At 39.6% G+C, this 18,887-nt stretch overlaps 1 protein-coding gene across 6 annotated transcripts in view; it reads left to right on the top strand.

Moving 5' to 3' along the window:
* Nucleotides 1–16,795: 16,795 nt before the first annotated feature.
* Nucleotides 16,796–18,887, top strand: part of SORCS1 (sortilin related VPS10 domain containing receptor 1) — a 576,007-nt gene continuing 573,915 nt past the window's right edge. For 2 of the 6 annotated variants that reach the window (XM_086377870.1, XM_086377864.1), the window contains exon 1: nucleotides 17,089–17,790. In XM_086377870.1, the coding sequence (XP_086233996.1) occupies nucleotides 17,233–17,790 (558 nt within the window). In that variant the 5' untranslated portion in view covers nucleotides 17,089–17,232. Of the gene's footprint in view, nucleotides 17,791–18,887 lie in introns of all 6 variants that reach the window. The other 4 variants (XM_086377867.1, XM_086377868.1, XM_086377866.1 and 1 more) reach the window with 4 other exon arrangements.

Genomic DNA, 18,887 nt, shown 5'->3' with positions numbered 1-18,887 from the left:
AGTCACAAGTATAAAATTTCTGTATATAAAAGATTTAACAAAAGTAACCCTTCCTACCATCTTTGTTGATCGTAGTGTTATATTCAAAGTTAGGAACTTTGTTTCCAAATTGTAAATGAATTTATACAGTAGCATAATTGATTTTGTTTATCAATTTGCTATTTATTTAACTATTCAATAACTTTGTCTATTGATCACCTGTATGTACCACATATTGTATCACTTTTTCAAAGTGTGACCTCTGGACTGCAGGCATGGAGCAGGGATTCTTTTGCATGAATCAGAATCACCTGGAGGGTTTCCTAAAACACAGATGGCTGAGCTCCACCCCCAGAGTTTCTAATCTGGTAGGTCCGGGGTGAGGCATGAGAATTTACATCTCCAACAGATTTCCAGTCATTACTAAGCAAATGTCAATAGACACTTGTAAATTGTCTTGAAATGTTAAGTAAGCATTTCTACTTGCTCTTTCCAGTTTTTTTTTTTTTTTTAAGGAAAAATAGTATCTTTTTTAAAAAGTGAAAGTCTCCATGTAAATTATTTGAGATTATTTGCCAGCTAAAGAAAAAGACTTATTTTAGCAGCACAGAACATGCTACCTTTGATGATGAAAAGCTACAAATATAGTTCACAGGTCATTGTATTTGCAGTGTTCTCTTTTTTCTCATTATTATCTTTCTCCCAATTAGCTTTTTGAAAATCAAGTGAAGGGCTGTAGCTGACAATGATGGGCAAGAATTCCTCTTATCTAGTTAATAAAAATGAATCCTCACCTAAAAATGTTATGTTCTTGTTGGAAATGATTAAAATCCAGTGGTGTATTTAAAAGGTTACAGTGGATACACAGAACAAGAGAGTACTATAGTATCTTAGAGTTCTGACTGTAGCCAAGGCATAAGAATGCCCACCCCCTCATTGAAAACAAGTGTAAAACAGGCAATAACAAAAATTATTATTTTAGAAGTTCTTAGAAATAAACTGTGGATAGAGGACAAAAAGGCTATAACTCACCCAATGAGTTGAACTCCATATTTTCCAGATTTTATTTCTGAATCCATTTGCCAATTCATGCTTGGGGAATTTTTCCTAAAATAAGTCACCCTGGGTCAAGGAGACAAACACTTGGATTAGGGTGGACCAAAAAACAAACAAACAAACAAACAAACTGGGACATTAAAGGAAGATACTACACAGAAATGATACATATAAAGTAAGTTAAAAAAAATATGCATGTTACCTCCTTTTGAGCAATTCATGATTTGCACATTGCAGGATAAAACTTCAGGAAAATCAGCAGAAATATACAGCAGCTTAAAGATTAAAAAACTGAACTGCACAGTGTTCCACTGGATCATCAAAAAAGCAAGAGAGTTCTAGAAAAACATCTGCTTTATTGACTATGTCAAAGCCTTTGACTGTGTGGGTCACAATAAACGGTGGAAAATTCTGAAAGAGATGGGAATACCAGACCACCTGACCTGCCTCCTGAGAAATCTGTATGCAGGTCAAGAAGCAACAGTTAGAACTGGACATGAAACAACAGACTGGTTCCAAATTGGGAAAGGAATATGTCAAGGCTATATATTGTCACTTTGTTTATTTAAATTATATGCAGAGTACATCACGCAAAATGCCAAGCTGGATGAAGCATAAGCTGGAATCAAGATTGCCAGGAGAAATATCAATAACCTAAGATAAACAGATGAAACCACAGTTATGGCAGAAAGCAAAGAAGAACTAAAGAGCCTCTTGATGAAAGTGAAAGAAGAGAGTGAAAAAGTTGACTTAAAGCTCAACATTCAAAAAACAAAGATCATGGCATCCAGTCCCATCACTTCATGGCAAATAGATGGGGAAACAATGGAAATAGTGAGAAACTTTATTTTTGGGGGTTCCAAAATCACTGCAGATAGTGACTACAGCCATGAAATTAAAAAATGCTTGCTCCTTGTAAGAAAAGCTTTGACCAACCTAGATAGCTTATTAAAAAGCAGAGACATTACTTTGCCAGCAAAAGTCCATCTAATCAAAGCTATGGGTTTTCCAGGAGTCACGTATGAATGTGAAAGTTGGACTATAAAGGAAGCTGAGTGCAGAAGAATTGATGCTTTTGAACTGTGGTGTTGGAGAAGACTCTTGAGAGTCCCTTGGACTGCAAGGAGATCCAACCAGTCCATCCTAAAGGAAATCAGTCCTGAATATTCATTGGAAGGAATGATGGTGGAGCTGAGGCTCCGATATTTTGGCCACCTGATGTGAAGAATTGATTCATTGAAAAAGACCCTGATGCTGGGACAGACTGAAGGTGAGAGGAGAAGGGGACAACAGAGGATGAGATGGTTGGATGGCATCACTGATGAGATGGACATGAGTTTGAGCCAGCTCTAGGAGTTGATGATGGACAGGAAAGCCTGGAGTGCTGCAGTCCATGGGGTCACAAGGAGACGAACATGACTGAGTGACTGAACTGAACTGAACTGAAGAGTGATTTCAGCCACCATATAGTTCTGGGGAAACAAAAGTTCAAGACCCATTACAGTTGAGTGATCCTTTCCACAGGTTTTTTTTTTTTTTTTTTTGAGATCCCAGGACTGCTTCTTTTAGTAAGTAAAACTAAGTACAATACAAAAATAAAATCAAATATCATGGGATATTTGAAAAATATGGTTAATAAACTTGGCCACATGATGTGAAGAATTGATTATGTCGTTAATAAACTTAGATAGCATATTCAACCTAGATAGCATATCCAACCTAGATAGCATATTCAAAAGCAGAGACATTACTTTGCCAACAAAGGTCTGTCTAGTCAAGTCTATGGCTTTTCCAATGGTCGTGTATGGATGTGAGAGTTGGACTGTGAAGAAGGCTGAGCACCTAGGAATTGATGCTTTTGAACTGTGGTGTTGGAGAAGACTCTTGAGAGTCCCTTGGACTGCAAGGAGATCCAACCAGTCCATCCTAAATGAGATCAGTCCTGGGTGTTCACTGGAAGGACTGATTGTTGAAGCTGAAACTCCAATACTTTGGCCACCTTGTGCGAAGAGCTGATTCATTGGAAAAGACGCTGATGCTGGGAAAGATTGAGGGCAGGAGGAGAAGGGGACAACAGAGGATGAGATGGTTGGAGGGCATCACCGACTCAATGGATATGGGTTTGGGTGGACTCCGGGAGTTGGTGATGGACAGGGAGGCCTGGCGTACTGCGGTTCATAGGGTCTCAAAGAGTCGGACACAACTGAGCAACTGAACTGAACTGAACTGAGCTACACCAAAAGAAAAGAAATATAATAAGAAATTAAGCCTGAGGTAAGAAAGGAAGGAAATTATTAGATTAAAGTAGAAATAAAGTAAAATAGACAAAATTGGTATAGTAAAATGTTGTTTTTAAAAATTCACAAAATTGATAAGCTTCTGGTAAGATGGATCAATACAAATGAAAGAAAACAAAAATTGCCAATTATAGAATCAAGAGTATATTAATATAAATCTAATAGATAAAACAATAAGTAGTATTATTGGATAATAGAAACAAATTTATGTTGATAGTCTTAAAATTCAGATTCAGTGTATAAAGTATTTGAAAATCACAATGTATTAAAATTAATGCAAAAATAAATTTTATATATGGTATGTATTAGAAATTGTATATGTAAATAAAATTTTCCCATGAAGTAAACTCCAGGCCCAGATTACTTCAATGGTTATTTCCCCTAAACAAATAAGGAAAAAATGAAACTAATCTCATTCATTCCTCTAGAATGTAGAGAAGGTGGGAATACATATCAATTTATTTTATGAAGCCAACATAATCTTAATTCCAAAATCTGGTATGGACACTGCACAAAAGAAAAATTAAGGAACAAGATATCTCATGAATATAATTTTTTTAAATCCTAAACAAAATATAAACAGATCAGAATCACTAATACAATAAAATGATAAATTATGTTAAAGTGGAGATTGTTCTAGGAATGCCAGATTAGTTAAACATTCTATAATCAATTTACAGCATCAAAACAAAAGAGGAAAATATATAACCATTTCAAAAGATGCATGAAAAGCATGTTAGAAAATTTAAAGCCCAGTCATAGTTTTTAAAAAGTCAGCAAACTGAGAATAAAATAAGTTTATTTAACATGATAATGTCACTTAGAGAACAATCCCCAGTAAACAACATTCTACCTAGTGATTTCTGAGCCCACTGCCACCATTTCTATCCATGATTGTATACATAAATTAATAAGCACATGATAGAAATATTTGAGGGAAAGAAGTAAATTTTGCTTTGCGTATGATATCATTAGGCACATAGAAATTTGAAAATAATATAAAAATTATTAGAATCAATAAGTAAAATTAGCAAGGTCATTAGACACAAAATTAATGTAAGAATTAATTCTGTTTCAATATAATAGAAATAATTAGTTGAAAATTAAGACATAATATTCACAATGCCACCAAATACCTCCAATATTGGGAATAAATTTATTAAAAGATTCACAGGATTTCTACACTAAAAACTAATAAATATTGCTGAGAGGACTGGAAGACTATCTAGATAAATAAAAAGAAAGTATATATTTATGGCCTGGAAGACAGTATTTTTAAGATGTTAATTTCTTCTTAATTGATCTATAGACACATTGCAGTCCCACTAAAATGTCTAGCATTTTTTTAAGTGACAAGGTAATTCTAAAACAATCTGGAAGGACTAAGTAGAGGGGTTCACACCCAATATCAAGATTTATCATAAAAAGTTATAGTAATTAAGAAATTTATTTTATTAGCACAGAGTTTTATAAGCGGATCAATTATGAGATGAGAAAATTCAGAAACACAAATACGCACATATAGTGGGTAGCCTATCCCTTCTCCAGGCGATCTTCCTGACCCAGAAATCGAACTGGTGTTTCCTGCATTGCAGGCAGATTCTTTACCAACTGAGCTGTGGGGAGATCTGGGAGAAGGCATTGAAACATGTATAATATCATGTATGAAACGAGTCGCCAGTCTGGGTTCGATGCACAATACTGGATGCTTGGGGCTGGTGCGCTGGGACGACCCAGAGGGAGGGTATGGGGAGGGAGGAGGGAGGAGGGTTCAGGATGGGGAACACAGGTATACCTGTGGCGGATTCATTTTGATATTTGGCAAAACTAATACAATATTGTAAAGTTTAAAAATAAAATAAAATTTAAAAAAAAAGAAATGTTTTTATTAGCACAGTTTTACAAACTGATCAGTTAAGCAGAAGAGAAAGTTCAGAAACACAAATGCACACATATAGTCACCTGGATATACAATAAGTATGTCACAACAGAAAAGTGGGGAAAGGATGGTCTTTTTAACAAACGGTCATGGGTTGATTGGTATCCATATAAAACAACATGAACTTTCAGCTTTACTTCATACCATACATACAAAATTAATCACGTATGGATTATAGAAATAAATATGATAAGTAAACAATATAACTTATAGAGAAAATAGAATACATTCATGAACGTGGGGTAAGAAAATATTTCTTATGCAGAAAATAATAAGCATAAGCCATACAAAAAAGTTTTGAATTGATAAATTAAATTACATAAATATTAAGCACTTCTATTCATCAAAAATTGACATATTAAAAATCCAAAATTTGGAACATTATATGTGAAATTACTGCTCTCCTCTATTAAAATATGTGTGGAAAAGGATTTGTATTTAGATCGTGTACTAAGTCTCTTCAATCATGTCTCTTTGTGACCCAATGGACTGTAGATCACTGGACTCCTCTGTCCATGAACTTCTCCAGGCAAGAATACTGGAGCAGGTAACCATTCTTCTCTCCAGGGGATCTTCCCAAACCAGGGATCGAACCCAGGTCTCCCACATTGCAACCAGATTCTTTACCATCTGAGCCACCAGAAAAAATACCTACAAATCAATAGGAAAAAGACTGACAATCCAATCTTTTTAAAACTGACCAAAAGCCTGGAAAAAGTGCTTCAGAAAACAGACTATTCAAAGGCCAGTAAATACTTTAAAAAGTAGTCAGCATCATTATTCTTCAGGAAAATGAAAATTAAATGACTATGTGATACCGCTACACTCACCCAAATGGACCCCCACAAAAAAAAAGTGTTGGTAAAGATGTGAAATAACTGAAATTTTCATACATTCCTGTTTGGAACAAACACTTTGAAAAACTGGCACCATACAGTAAAAGTAAGCATACACCTTAGAATTCATTGATTCCCAGCCCCAAAATATATCCTAGCGCATATTTAGTTTATGTCTATCAAATGACATGCGCAAGGATGCTTATGGCACCGTGTTCCTAATAACCAAAAGTAGACACTACTTAAATGTCTATCAACAGTGTAAGGAATAAATAAAGAGTTACATGTTCATGCTATGGAATACTGCACAGGAATAAAATGGACCAATTTCTAGTACACATTACATGGGTAAAAAAAAATCTCACAAATATAATATTGAATGATAACAGCCAAACACAAGATATATACTGATTGATTTTGTTAAATACACTCAAAAAGAGCACAATTAGTCTATAGTTATAGAAGTCCGAATAGGCCTTCTTCATCGAGTGTATATGCTTTGGTGTTACTGACTGCCAGGGAGTGTGTGAGTGCGCGCGCATGTGTGTATAAAAATAAAATGACTGAAGATATTCTTATGGATACAGGTTAAATTTCAAAGCAATTTAAAAATTTCTAAATGCTAAAAGCATTGTCATTGTTATTGAGCAGAGTTCTTTACAAACTGCAGCTAAGAGCAATATGTTGAAAAAATATGATTTTTTTCAGTCCATGTTGTTTTAATTTACTGTATTCACTAATTCACAATTCATTGTCTTTGGTGTCAATATAGCATTATGTGATACCGGTAGTGGATGTCTGTGACTCATTCCAGTGATGATTAACTGATGATATTAAGAAATTCTACCAAAGAAATGAGAACCAGCTTTGTCATTTATTCATTCAACAAACACTTACCGAATGTCTTCTGTTTCTGCATTGGTTTAGATACTAAGGCAAAGAGATAAATATATCAGACATACAGGATCCATAACCTAGAGGAGATTGCAGTCTAATGGAGGAGATAAATGAGTAAGGCAGATGATCAAAATAATAAAAATACAATGTCAGAACAGATACCAGGTGCCAAGAGCACATAGAAAAGAAATAGTAGTTACATGCTTAGCACTAAAACAATAGTACTGAAATATATAAGATAATTTCCATAATAAGAACCCTTAAAAAGCTATGGATAAATTTCAAACATTCCCTAATGAAATGACAAGATCTAGGGTGTGATGACATAGGATATGCAGACAGCAATCAAGAACTAGGCTACAAAGGATGGTTTGTAAGCACCATGAGGTTATCAATTCAGGGAACCAAAATTTAGAAATATCAGGAAATTGGTCTAGAAGATGGGGAATGGAATAAACAATTTTGATGTACAGCCTCTGCAGAAATCCAGCATTTGGCTAGCAGACATAAAACAGCTTACCAATGAACCGAATGCCTTCTTATTAATAGGTAGGGACTCATTAGACCTCCAGGACCTAGTCAGCTGTGTTAGAACCGTAGCTGACTAGAAAATGGACACACCTCAGCCCACAACGTGACTCAAACAATCATACCTGGTGATACTGAGTAGTTAAACGTAGCTGAGCATTTTCTAATAGTTTTTTTTAATGGCAAACACTCCTGATTCTGCATCTGGGCATTTATCTAAGCTTGTTCATGTCTTCAGACTTTGTAATAGCTCTATGATAAGTGGCGTGTATTTACCCCATGATATATTAAATAAGGGATTCCTTTGACCTTTTCTAAAGTTAAATTTTCATGTTACAAAGAGTAACTCGAGTCCATGGTCAAAAGTTCAGTCTGCCCCCCAGTTTCCTGCTGACCTCCTAGAAGCTTGTAAAGCTCAGGTGCAGATTCCTTGTACCACGTTTCACATGGATGATTGGTTTGGCATGACCAAAAAGGCAGTAGTTTATTCCATCCATTCAATTTGCCTCCAAAGCAAAACTTCTGAGTTTCACTCTGCTATCTGCTTCTCTTGTCATATATTATAGAGTACGGTGGTCTTTAATTTTTGTTTTATATACAGCAGGAAATAAATTCATTTTTATTGAATTGAGTGGATTTTAACTTCTTGTCTGCCACCTAGAGAACGGTCCCAAATGGAAATTGGTATTAACAATATGAAATACCTTTAACAACAACTAACAGATATTGAGCATAGAACAGCTTTACACAAGGGAAGTGATATAGTTCCATTTTGCAGATTAGGCAACAGAGCTTCAGAAACTCAGATGATATACAGCTACAGAGTGGCCTCCATGGGATTTAAAACTGGAAACTTGACTTCAAAGTATAGGATTGTAATCCACACACTGCACTGTCTCCAAGCACCAGAGACAGACAGACACAATAACTCCCAGCTTTGGCCACTTCTCTTGCCTGCCTTGTCAGTGTACTTCTGCACTGCTACCAGAGACTAACATACTGTCAGGATACCTGGACTCGTGAGGGCTGGAGCATGTCTGTGCCTTGTCCAGATGGAACAGACAAATGGGAAGCAGCACACAGTAGTCAGTGCATGCCCAACTGTGCTACTTATTCTTTGCTTTGTTTCCTCCTCTTTGCATGCTCTGCTTGTGCTCTGAGAGAAGTTTCCCAAAGATCTTATTTTCAATGGCTCCTGTACCTTTTATAGAGTTGTATTCTGCTGGAATATTTTGCCCTAGAAATCTACTGATTTTGGCTTCAGTGTTAACTCCATTCATCTTTGGGTAAGTTCCTTGGAAAAAAGACAAAAATAATGAGACTTCTTCTTGTGATATGGGAAGTTTTGGGTTATCATCTCAGTGGCCCTGAAAGAATTTGAAGGGAAGCTTTCCATTTTTCTTGTCTTCTCTTCTCTAGTTAGCACTCCCAAAGAAACAGAAGTGAAGTGTAGCTCCCCCTGAGTTCATTTCTTCCTATTTGTACCTTCAAGGAGACCGGAATAGAAAAAGTATTACAAAGCTGGTTCTGTGATTTACTCTGTCAAAGCCTTTTAATGTTGGAGAAACAGGTGAGAGGGCAGAAGAGAGATAGAATGGTAGAAGTTACGATTTCCAGATCATTTTAAGACTATAATGGATTTTTAAAAAAGACATTCTAAGAATTTATAAAAAAGGTATCTGGCACATAATGCTCAGTCCTGTCTGACTCTTTGCAACCTCACTGACTGTAGTCTGCCAGGTTCCTCTGTCCATGGTATTCTCCAGGCAAGAATACTGGAGTGGATTGCCATTCCCTTCTCCAGAGGATCTGCCCAACCCAGGGGTTGAACTCAGGTCTCCTGCACTGCAGCTAGATTCTTTACCGTTTGAGCTACAGGGAAGTCCTTGCTCAAGGTTCAGTTCAGTTCAGTAGCTCAGTCGTGTCTGACTCTTTGCCACCCCACGGCATGCAGCACACCAGGCTTCCCTGTCTATCATCAACTCCGAGAGCTTACTCAAGCTCATGTCCATCAAGTCAGTGATGCCATTCAACCATCTCATCCTCTGTTGTCCGCTTATCCTCCCACCATAAACCTTTCCCAGCATCAGCGTCTTTTCCAATGAATCAGTTCTTTGTATCAGGTGGCCAAAATATTGGAGTTTCAGCTTCAGCATCAGTCCTTCCAATGAATATTCATGACTTATTTCCTTTAGGATGGACTGGTTGGATCTCCTTGCAGCCCAAGGGACTCTCAAGAGTCTTCTCCAACACCACAGTGCAAAAGCGTCCATTCCTTGGCACTCAGCTTTCTTTATAGTCCAACTCTCATATCCATAATGATTAGTGGAAAAGCCATAGCTTGGACTAGATGGACCTTTGTTGGCAAAGAAATGTCCATGTTCTCTAAGTTGGTCATAACTTTTCTTCCAAGAAGCAAGCATCTTTTAATTTCATGGCTGCAGTCACCATCTGCAGTGATTTTGGGGCCCCCCCCCAAAATAAAGTCTCTCACTGTTGCTATTGTTTCCCCATATTTGCCATGAAGTTATGGGACTGGATGCCATGATCTTAGTTTTCTGAATTTCCAGTTTTAAGTCAACTTTTTCACTCTCCTCTTTCACTTTCATCAAGAGGCTCTTTAGTTCTTCTTCACTTTCTGCCATAAGGGTGGTGTCATCTCTTTATCTTAGGTTACTGATATTTCTCCCAGCAATCTTGATTCCAGCTTTTGCTTCATCCAGGCCAGCATTTCATATGATGTACTCTGCATACAAGTTAAATAAGCAGGGTGACAATATACAGCCTTGACATACTCCTTTCCCAATTTGGAACCAGTCTGTTGTTCCATGTCCAGTTACGTTGCTTCTTGACCTGCATACAGATGTCTCAGGAGGCAGGTCAAGTGGTCTGGTATTCCCATCTCTTTCAGAATTTTCCATAGTTTGTTGTGATCTACACAGTCAAAGGCTTTGCCATAGTCAATAAAGAAGTAGATGTTTTTCTGGAACTCTCTTGCTTTTTCAATGATCCAACGGATGTTGGCAATTTGAACTCTGGTTCCTCTGCCTTTTCTAAATCCAGCTTGAGCATCTTGAAATTCTTGGTTCATGTACTATTGAAGCCTGGCTTGGAGAATTTCAAGCATTACTTTGTTAGCATGTGAAATGAGTGCAATTGTTTAGTAGTTGAACATTCTTTGGCATTGCCTTTCTTTGGGATTGGAATGAAAACTGACCGTTTTCCACTCCTGTGGCCATGGCTGAGTTTTCCAAATTTGCTGGCATATTGAATGCAGCACTTTCACAGCATCATCTTTTAGGATATGAAATAGCTCAACTGGAATTCCATTCCCTCCACTAGCTTTGTTCAGAGTGATGCTTCCTAAGGCCTACTTAACTTTATATTCCAGGATGTCTGACTCTAGGTGAGTGATCACACAATCATGATTATCTGGGTCATGAAGACCTTTTTTGTACAGTTCTTCTGTGTATTGTTGCCATCTCTTCTTAGTATCTTCTGCTTCTGTTAGGTGCATACCATTTCTTTATTGTGCCCATTTGGCATGAAATGTTTCCTTGGTATCTCTAATTTTCTTGGAGAGATCTCTAGTCTTTCCCATTCTATTATTTTCCTCTATATCTTTTCATTGATCACGGAGGAAGGCTTTCTTATCTCTCCTTGCTATTCTTTGGAACTCTGCATTCAAATGGATATCTTTCCTTTTCTCAGTATATCCCTCTAAATAAACTTACTTTGTCATAGTCCATAGTCCACTTTCCACATTTTCTTTATTTCAGATTTAGTATGACTATTTAAATGGGAAAAAATGTCTATGCATACGTGAGTTCTCACAATGACAGTGATATTATTTCATGCATTTCTCTTCTTTAACTATACAAGCTGTTTTTTGAAACCTGAAATGATTGTGTAAGAAATGTGCATAATTACTAAACAAAAGAATGTATAATTTTAATTCATGTATATATATATACAAATTGGGAGAGGTTTTGGACTAAATCAAGGGAAAAAGGATAACAAAATATAGTTCTAGTTTTTTTTTTTTTTCTCTAACTCTATGACCTTGGATAGATTTCTTTATATTCTGTAAGATGCAGGCAAAAACTGCCCCCTACCTATCTTTTGGAGCTGTTGCAAGATTTATTAAACTAGGAGGAAAAAAAAAACCGTTTAGAGGTCTGATAAGTGTTATATAAATACAAGGTGGTATTGTTATCTCCAAGAGGCGTAAGAATTTGAATTAAATTTCATAGCACCCTTATGAGTCAAGTAGATAATCTTAGACCTATTTTTACAGATAAGAGGGCTTAAGCTCTTCTGTTACAGCCACTAGATTGGGTATATGAGAAGAAATACAATTACTGAATTCAGAGCTATGCTAGTACTTGTTGTTACCTGAATATATTTTAAAGGGCAGATATAAAAAAAAAGCCCATCATCCCCTTGGCAAGCAACTAGGATAGTCTGCATATTATCCTCCCCGTTTTCTTTCTGTGGTTCTTACATGAAATTGATCTGAAATGTAAGACACCTTGTCTCAATGGTATCCAAGGGGAGCCAAGTATTTTGAGAGCTATTAAAAGACATTGTTCTAATGATGAGACATATAATGTGATTTAGTGCAGCCAAAGCCAAGGTATCCATCAGACACAGAGAGACCTAGGAAAAGGGAAAAAGAGAAACCAATGTAACAGTTACTGAAGTCAGTGAAGTAGGTTCTGTTATAGTGAATATACCACTGTATTCATATCAGGTGTATGTGGCTGTGACCATGTGATACATAACATTACCCCTACCCCTTAACCAAATAAAAGATGATATAAATTGGAGAATACACATTTTCCTTTCAGCCTAAATAAACTCACTCACTTGTTTCCAAAACTAATTGTTCAACATTACTAAAAAATTATTCAAAGTGCTAATTAGAGTGCCTGACAAATAGTAAATTGCCACCAGGGAAGTCCCAATAAATGTTACCTGTTACTATTTGGATTTGGAGTAAGAACAAAATGCATGAAATAATATCACTGTCATTGTGTGAACTCATATATCCATATATATATTCCCATTTAAATAGTCATACTAAATGTGAAATAAAGAAAACATGGAATGTGGACTGTTGACTGTGACTAAGTAAGTTTATTTAGAGAGATATACGGAGAAAAGGAAAGATATACCCATCTGAATGCAGAGTTCCAAAGAATAGCAAGGAGAGATAAGAAAGCCTTTCTCAGTGATCAATGCAAATAAAGAGAGGAAAATAATAGAATGGGAAAGACTAGAGATCTCTTCAAGAAAATAAGAGTCAAGAACACATTAGGAATAAGATTCCTGGGTTGAAGCCTTGCCTTGCATGAAATTGTCATGTGACTGCATATAGTTATTTAACATAACCCTTAAAGTGGAAACAATGATGTTACTTACTCAGCTGAGACAAATTTTGTAGAAAACCAAATAGGAAGGTACATGTAAAATCCTTAACATGGTCTCCAGCACATGGATGCATCTGATCCACAGAATGTTAACTCTTAGTCGTTCTGAAACTAAGGCTGTTATATTAGTTGCTGTTTTGCTAGCCAGTTATTTACTGCACACTTCCATAAGCCAGGCACCAAAGGAAGCTTTGGGAAGAGAAAGAGGAATAGGGGAGACATGGCCTGTATCCACCTGTAGCTTTTGGCGGAAGTATTAACAAAGAAACACTCAAGTAAAATAACTGAAGCCTGCAACATGCTAAGAAGGAACTAAGAATGTATTGATGCAGAAAATGTGGAAGGGATTTCCTCTTAGTTTAGGGAGTCAGGGAAAGTCTAAGGAAGTACAGGTAAAGTGAAGTTTTCAAAGGAGTCAGCCATGTGAATGAGGGTGATGGTGGACGTTACTCTCAGGTAGGTGGAACAGCATTTGTAAAGGTCATGAGTTAAAAAACCACAAAACACTTTGGCACATGGGAGGAAGGGATTTCCAGAAAGGCTTAATCATACAGAGGAAGAGTGCTGTCTAATATGACTGAGGAATGGGCAGAACCCAGCTCCTGCTAGCCAGGCGGACCATGACTAGGAGTGTAGGTAGTCTGTTTGAAAAAGTAAGTCACTGAAAGCTTTTACACACTGGCAATGAATGATACTTTTTTTTGATGCTTTTGAAAGACCACCTTTGCTGCTTTGTAGGGCAAGGCATCTAAATTTTTTGATCATGCACACCAGTCAGCCTGTGACTCCAAAATGTTTACATTCATATTCTCTCCTTCAATAGATAGATAGAGATAGGAATATATAAATAACATAAATATTTACGTTAATCAGTAATTAAATTTAACTAGTCTACTTCCTGCACACAAATGAATCACCTTGTGGTGCCGTTTTAGTACTTCTACCCCACTTCGGAGATAACTGTTGTAGAGAAAAGATGGAGCAAAGAAATCTTCGAGTAAGGAGACTAACACGGAGACGATTGGACTAGCCCAGGGTAGTCACCAATGATGGTAACTTACACTAGGTGATGGCATATTCTTCATATGCGTAATGAAAAAGACTCCTAATTGGAATTATAGCTCTACACTCTCTACTGGCCTTTGATATCAACTATTTTCCTAATAAGTGACCCATTCTTAGTGGATCATATTAATAAAACCTGTTGGGCTGCTGGGTTGCAAACACTTTGAAGTAGACTAGCCCACTTTACTCCATGAGTAGCCTATTTCTTGAGTCCTCTAGAAAAGTGCGATAGTTTAGGGAGTTACTGGTACTTGCCTTTTCTGCTTGTTGACAAAAGTCCCTGATGATCAGAGCCATAAGAAAATGAATTTATAAAAAAAAAAAGTTAAAGTCAGTTTCTTCTACATCTGTGTAAACTTTTTCACAAATGGATGATTAAAATCAGGCATTAAAAAAGTGCCTGTCTCTATAAATTCTCAGCAAATGAATTAAAATTCTCTCACATTAAAGGGATTATTGTAGTAGGTGTCTGAAAAGATGAGCGTTGTAAACTCCTTGAGGACAAAATGTCAGCTCTACTTGACAGGAAGAACTTCCTTTTGAAACCAAAACAATCTAAATTTTGGTAGGGTAATAACAGACTAAAACCAGAAAATGTGAATTCACTAATAATTTATTTTGCTTTTCCTAGTCCTATATTTGGATGGGAGTTCATTTGGGTTCTGAGGCTTTAATCTGGTTTTTCTCTCTTGGAGGAATTCTCACAGATTGGAAAGGAGATTAGCAGGGCATAGAAAGAAGGTATTAAGCCAAGGATCCTGCAGAACTTTGAAAACCTTTCTGAGGAGAGGAGAACAACTGCTCTGGGTTTTGAAAAACAACACTTGCAATTTAAGAGGTAGGAGAACCTGTGGCTCACTTCTCCTCCATCTAGAAGACTCAATCCACCAGGAGTCCTTTTTTTAGGAGGATTCTGGATGGCATCACTGACTCGATGGACCTGAGTCTGAGTGAACTCTGGGAGTTGGTGATGGACAGGGAGGCCTGGCGTGCTGCGATTCATGGGGTTGCAAAGAGTTGGATACGACTGAGCGACTGAACTGAACTGAACTGAACTGAGGTTTGGGTAGTAGTGGTCCTTTTGGAAGAACAGCCTGTGTCTCCTGTAATGGCAAACAGAACACTCTTTTGTTCTTTCAAGTATGCGATTTTAATGGCTGAGGAACCTGTACATTTTGCATTGGCACATTTCTTGGATTGATCATGAGAACAATCACTTGAACAGTTTTGTAGCACACCTCTGGCTTGGAAGAAGAGAAATTCTGCTTGGACAGAATTAAAGAGTATTATTAATTGAAGAATAATGATCATTCTGTTACTTTCAAATTTGGTTTCCCCATCACAAACCCAGGATTCAGATTTTTAAATGAGGTTACCTTTGCAAATATGAAAATGAACAAACATATAATGAGAAATTGGAAATTGTACTGTTTTGTTGTGGGATTCATTTATTCTATCAGTAAATATTCATGGAATAATTTAATAGCTACCATGTGGTAAGAAAGTATTATTGGGCTCATGAAGACTACAAAGACATGAGAAGGTATTTCAACCCTTAGAAGCAACTTTCTGTTTGAAAGTGGCCTGGATTTTTGAGAAATTCTTTGTAATTTTCAAAGCCCATTCACCTACTATAAATCTTCATATGAACTTTTGAATAGTAGCAGGGGAGCTAGGCCAGGCAGACCATATAATCATACAATTATGGAATTTTAGGAGTGAAAGGATTTTTAAAGGTCATCTAATGCAACAACTTTGTTTTAAACCTGGGAAGCTGAGAGACTACTTCTTGTTTGAAATTCCACAGCAAACTAATGGCAGAGCATCCAGCATCCACATGAAGTTTGCTATTAGGAATCTAAAGGCCTGTGTTAATAGCTCCGGGTTAGGCACTCATGCCACAGGAAAAACGGAGCACCATGCTTCCTTTCCTGTATGCATTTGCACACAGAACTGTATATAATAGACTTACAGTAAATGTGCTCAGTCATGTCTGACCCTTCGTGACCACATGGACTGTAGCCTGCCAGGCTCCTCTGTCTACAGGATTTTCCAGGCAGGAATCCTGGAGTCTGTTGCCACTCTCTTCTCCAGGGGACCTTCCCCACCTAAGAATCTAACCTGAGTCTGGTGCATTGGCAGGAAGATTGTTTACCACTGGGCCACCTGGGACATCTATCTTACAATAAGTATTTATTGAATTAATGACTGACAGATTTCCTACCATACAGGACAGTGTCAAGTACTAAGGATAAAAGGCAACAACGAATGGGATACTTCTTCCAAGTTGCTCACAACATAGTCGTTTTGTCCTCAATGAGTGTGCAGTCTTAAAGAAACCAAGGTATAGTCCACAAAATACAGTAAGATTGGGTTCAAATACAGTGAGTGCTTTAGGAGGTCAAGGAAGGAATCTAAGAGTGATAAACGATGAAAAAATCCCTCAGGCTACACGCACACACACACACACACACATCACACACCCGCGATATTTTAATTACATCATTCTCTGCTGATGCTGGGACACACACAGTTCCCAAGGTAAGGTCAAGATGCCAACTCGCTGAGACTAAGAAGAGGAGAAGCCAACTCATCCCTATTCTCCAAACTGAAAATGACCAGAGGGGGGGATTTCAAAAAGAAAGAAACAGCCACAGAGACTGATAGAAACAATAAAACAGGAATAGGAAATCCCCAACACAGTGACCACTCCGCTGGCCACCCCCACGGGAGGGGCACTCTGGCTCAGCGCAGAGCTAGGCGGCTGCCGGCGCGCAGAGCGCGCGGAGGCGAGGAGCGGGCGGCGGCGGCGCGGGCGAGCCCAAGGGGAGGGTCGGTGGCTCATCCAGTCCCCGCAGCCACCCGCGCGCAGCGCAGCTCGGGAGCGGGACGCGGCGCTCAGAGCCCCGGCAGCGCCCACCCTTCCTCCCGCGTCGCGCGCCAGCGCCCGCTCCGCCCGCGACTTCAGTTCGGCTCCACCCCCGCGTGGCGGCGGCTCGCTCTGTCCGAACCCGTGCTCGGCACCAACCCAGCCCGGGCAAGCGGCCGCCACCTGCCTCGCGCCGCCACGGCCCGCCCCCACCGCGGCCCAACTTGGATGGAGTTGGGGTCCTGAGCGCCTGCCCCTCGCAGCCGGCCAGCTGAGAGCCCTGCACCGCCGCCTCTGGTCCGGGACCCCTTCTCCGCTCCTCTCCGCTCCCGCGATGGGAAAAGTTGGCGCCGGCGGCGTCTCCCCAGCCGGGCTGAGCGCGCTCCTCGCGGGCGCGGGGCTCTTGGTCCTCTGCGCTCCGGGCTCCTGCGGCGGCGGCTCCTGTTGTCCCCCGCGGCATCCCAGCGCGGCTCCACGCTGGGCTCCGACCCCAGGGGGGCTTCCTCACCAGGGACCGCGAGGCAGAGCTCCTGCTACGCCCCTGCCCCAACTCGGACGCCCCCTGTTCGCAGTGGCCCCCGGAGACCGAGCGCTGTCCCTGGAGCGGGCCCCGGGCACTGGGGCGTCGGTGGCGGTTGCTCCACGCTCTGGCCGGAAGAGACGGAGTGGAGAGGATCAAGAGAAGGCTGAGCGAGGAGAGGGGACGAGTAGAAGCCCTCGGGGAGTGCTAAGGGACAGAGGGCAGCTCGAGCCTGGGACTTTGGAGCGGGACCCGGACAAAGCCACTCGCTTCCGGCTGGAGGAGCTGAAACTGACCAGCACCACGTTCGCGCTGACGGGCGACTCAGCACACAACCAAGCCATGGTCCACTGGTCTGGCCACAACAGCAGCGTGAGTAAAATGGGACTGAGGGCGAAGGGGTGAAAGATGGAAAGGGTTAAAGTCAACTGTGTGATCAGATGGAAATTTTGGGGAAATGAGGTTTGGGGACTTGAAAGATGCTGCAAATTAGTCTTCCCTGCCCTTATCCCCAAGGAGTTAAATGCCACCGACTAGGTGATTACCCCCACCCCTTTCCCAGCAACACCGGAGCCCTCTCCAAACCTCTAACAAAGCTTCTTACAGGGCAGGCAGATCCCTGTTTCCTGCTTCTTTGGTCTCATTGGTGTAGGATGGAGCCAAGACCAGGCAAACAAGAGGGGCTTAAAGTATTCTGAATGCAGAAACGAAAGGGTTAAATTTCAGGAAGCCTCCTGTTCCCTCAAGTGACTTTCCTTTTACTTGATAGACTTAAGGTTGAGAGCAAGTAAGATTTTTTTTTTTAAGTCTTAATTTGTAGCCTTTTAATTTTATTTTTGTGTAGAGCTCCTAACCCCTTGTTGCTAGCACAGAGGAGAAATTCAGTGGATAATGAGCTGCCCTTAATGCATTCTGTTTCTGGGGACCAAGTGGATGCAAGTTTCAGGACGGGAACTCTCCAGCATCTTCTAACAGCATCAGCCAGTGTGTTTGGAGAGCTGGGGCTTTCCAGCCTGTGAATGAGTGGTTGTTCTCTGACTTGATCGGTCCCAGGAAGATCAGATATATCTCTGTGACAACAACTCCCTGTTCTCCTCCATTGCCTGACCTCCTGTAGTGAAGAGCTCGAATGAAGACTTCACTCTTGCTTTATTAAAGAAGGAGAGGGATTGCTGGATTTCCAGGAGGCTGATACTTGGGAGGGGAGCATGGTTGCAAGTCCATGAGCTGCGGCCAAGTCTGGGAAGGTCTTAGATTTTTTGAAAAACCTGAATGTCTGGAATCTGAGGGAGCTATTCCAACTTAAACTGCACCTAGAAACTTCAAGGAGCTGAAATAGTTAAGAAAGAGCTTTGGGGGTAATAACTGTAGGTGATTTAAAAGTATGGAAACTTCTCCATGTTGCTGTTAAGCAGACAAGAACATAGAAACCAAGGACGGTAAAATGAAAAAGGAAAATCAAAGTCTCA

This window comes from Bos grunniens, chromosome 26 (assembly GCF_055505025.1).
Source record: "Bos grunniens cultivar Pamir isolate PY7600 chromosome 26, Bosgru_T2T1.0, whole genome shotgun sequence".
Lineage (NCBI taxonomy): Eukaryota > Metazoa > Chordata > Mammalia > Artiodactyla > Bovidae > Bos > Bos grunniens.
This window is presented reverse-complemented; position numbering and strand designations above follow the sequence as displayed.